The 2,500-nt window shown below is 41.2% G+C and overlaps 2 protein-coding genes across 2 annotated transcripts in view; one reads left to right on the top strand and one right to left on the bottom strand.

Moving 5' to 3' along the window:
* cyldl (cylindromatosis (turban tumor syndrome), like) overlaps positions 1–2,500 on the bottom strand; it is a 156,181-nt gene that overhangs the window by 41,032 nt on the left and 112,649 nt on the right. The window lies entirely within an intron of this gene.
* adcyap1r1b (adenylate cyclase activating polypeptide 1b (pituitary) receptor type I) overlaps positions 1–2,500 on the top strand; it is a gene marked incomplete at both ends in the record, with an annotated part of 19,391 nt that overhangs the window by 5,554 nt on the left and 11,337 nt on the right. Inside the window, one exon of the mRNA XM_080032165.1 lies at positions 615–717. Within this exon, the coding sequence (XP_079888291.1) occupies positions 615–717 (103 nt within the window). The remainder of the gene's footprint in view (positions 1–614; positions 718–2,500) is intronic.

Raw genomic sequence — 2,500 nt, 5'->3', positions numbered from 1 at the left:
TTCGAATGGAGAGACAGAGAGAGAGAGAGAGAGAGAGGGGTGATGACCTGCAGTAAATGTCCACGGGTTGGATTTGAACCCGCGACCACTGCAATGAAGGCCGGAGCTGATATGGTACGCGCTCTATCCACTACACCACCGGAGCCAAATGGTTGATTTATTATACGCTTGGATTGATGGCATTCTAGACTATTGTTATCGAGGATGTGAATGTGGATTTTTGCGATGAGCTGCTGCTATCGGTGTGTGTGTGTGTGTGTGTGTGTGTGTGTGTGTGTGTGTGTGTGTGTGTGTGTGTGTGTGTGTGTGTGTGTGTGTGTGTGTGTGTGTGTGTGTGTGTGTGTGTGTGTGTTTGTGTGTGTGTGTGTGTGTGAATGGTAACGTCTTTTCAGGCTGCACCTTGACTAAAATAAATAAATAAATTGCACTTGTTACATCTCCATGTAGCACATGTAGTTTAGTTTGTATAAAATGTAAAGTAATGTAATGCAATATAATATAACGTAATGTGTCTGTGTGTGTGTGTGTGTGTGTGTGTGTGTGTGTGTGTGTGTGTGTGTGTGTGTGTGTGTGTGCGTGTGTGTGTGTGTGTATGTGTTCATGTTGTTTTGCAGGTCTCCAGCCAAATGGTCCCGTCTACCTGTGTGATCCAGAGGGAGATGGAGAAGTGCATGGAGATGATGGCCACGCACGATCCCGGGGAAGAAACTGAGCTGGGTAGGTGTGTGTGTGTGTGTGTAGGTGTGTGTGTGTGTGTGTAGGTGTGTGTGTGTGTGTGTGTGTGTGTGTGTGTGTGTGTGTGTGTGTGTGTGTGTGTGTGTGTGTGTGTTTAGCCTTTAATCCCTTTTTCCCTCATTCTAGCCAGCAGTGTATTGATGTATCAGCTTTCAACACAGGCTCATTAAAAAATGTAAATAATAATTTAACATAGAGATTGAGGCCGTGTACACACACACACACACACACACACACACACACACACTGACACACACACACACACACAAACACACACACACTCACACACACACACACACACACACACACACACACACACACACACACACACACACACACACACATATTTGAAAAAAATGCATTTTAAATTCAATCATATCTCATCCTAATTATCATATCATCACACATACACATACATTGGAAAACAATATATGTGTCCCCCTTGCTTTACAGAATAAGTTTGGTATATTATACTACAGTGTTTTAGGATGTTTCTCTCTGTCTAAACCACTAACAAAGAGTCTACGGAGAAACATATTAATTCTATCTCCATAGTGAGACATTGATTGGCAGCGTTTTAATGACGATGACAATCCTTAACATTAGAGTTGATCTGAGAGACAGTGAGTGACAGGTGTCAGTCAGGAGTGATTGTCTTTTGAACATTTTACTCTTGATAGAGACTGTGACTTTTCCACAAGCGTCGGGCCAATCTAATCTTCCCCGTCACAATCTGGGGATCGCATCACTATGTGTCTCATGTCTCTTTCCATTTAACCCAATCAAGATGTCATTAGATGTATTAGAATAGAAAAATCCATTTGGAGGTGTAGTGTGTTTCTGTCGCCATATGCTGGACAATGTTATGGTTCAGTGGTAAAATGATGCAGGTTGCGTTCTGAATCGCATACTCTTTCTTTTTTCTATTCTACATACTACATCCGACGATAAAAATAATCTAGTTAGGATGCAGTAGGCATACTATTGGGACATACTTTTCTCTCTTATTTCATCATAACATTGCGCCTTGATCTTGCCTCTTGCTTTTATATCCGTCGCATCCCCGTTTGTTTTCATATGGAGGCTTCGTCGATGTTACATCACTTCACGTGCGCACTGGATTGTGGGTCAGAATCGCCCAAATAGGATGCACTTTTCAACACTAACAATCTTGGCCGCATGAAGTAGGACATCCGGGTACTTCTAATCATCCTAAATCTGGCCACAAGAATCGGGACATTCTAAATCTTTTTTCTACATACTATATAGTAGAAAGCATGCGATTCGGAACGCAACCTATAACTTCTGAAATGCATTTTTTTTGAGTGGTACTTCTTTAATTACAAAATGATGTACTGATGATTTATTTTGTATACACAGTTAAAGCAAGGACCAATGAACGACTATATTATTAGAGAGAAACACCACATTTTCTAGGGGCGCCCTTAGCTCAGTTGGTAGGGCGTCCCCCCCCATGGGCCTCGGCCAGCAGCGGACCCGGATTTGATTCCAGCCCGCGGTCGTCCTCTGCATGTCACTCCCCTCTCTGCCCCATTTCAACTCTGTCTCTACACTATCAATAAAGCATAAAAATGCCAAAAAAAATATCTTAAAAAAAAAAAAAAAGAAACATCAAATTTTCTGGTGAAGATGTCGAGACTTTTGGCTACACGACAAAATATAAGGATTAATTTCTAAATATTTATCATGCCATAATTTATGGAGAAATTTGAATTCATTTTTAAAACACAAATCGCAAATTTTA

This window comes from Ammodytes marinus (genome assembly GCF_949987685.1).
Source record: "Ammodytes marinus genome assembly, chromosome: 8".
In the NCBI taxonomy this organism is placed as follows: domain Eukaryota; kingdom Metazoa; phylum Chordata; class Actinopteri; order Uranoscopiformes; family Ammodytidae; genus Ammodytes; species Ammodytes marinus.
Note: the sequence above shows the minus strand (reverse complement) of the source record. Positions and strands in the feature narration are given on the sequence as shown.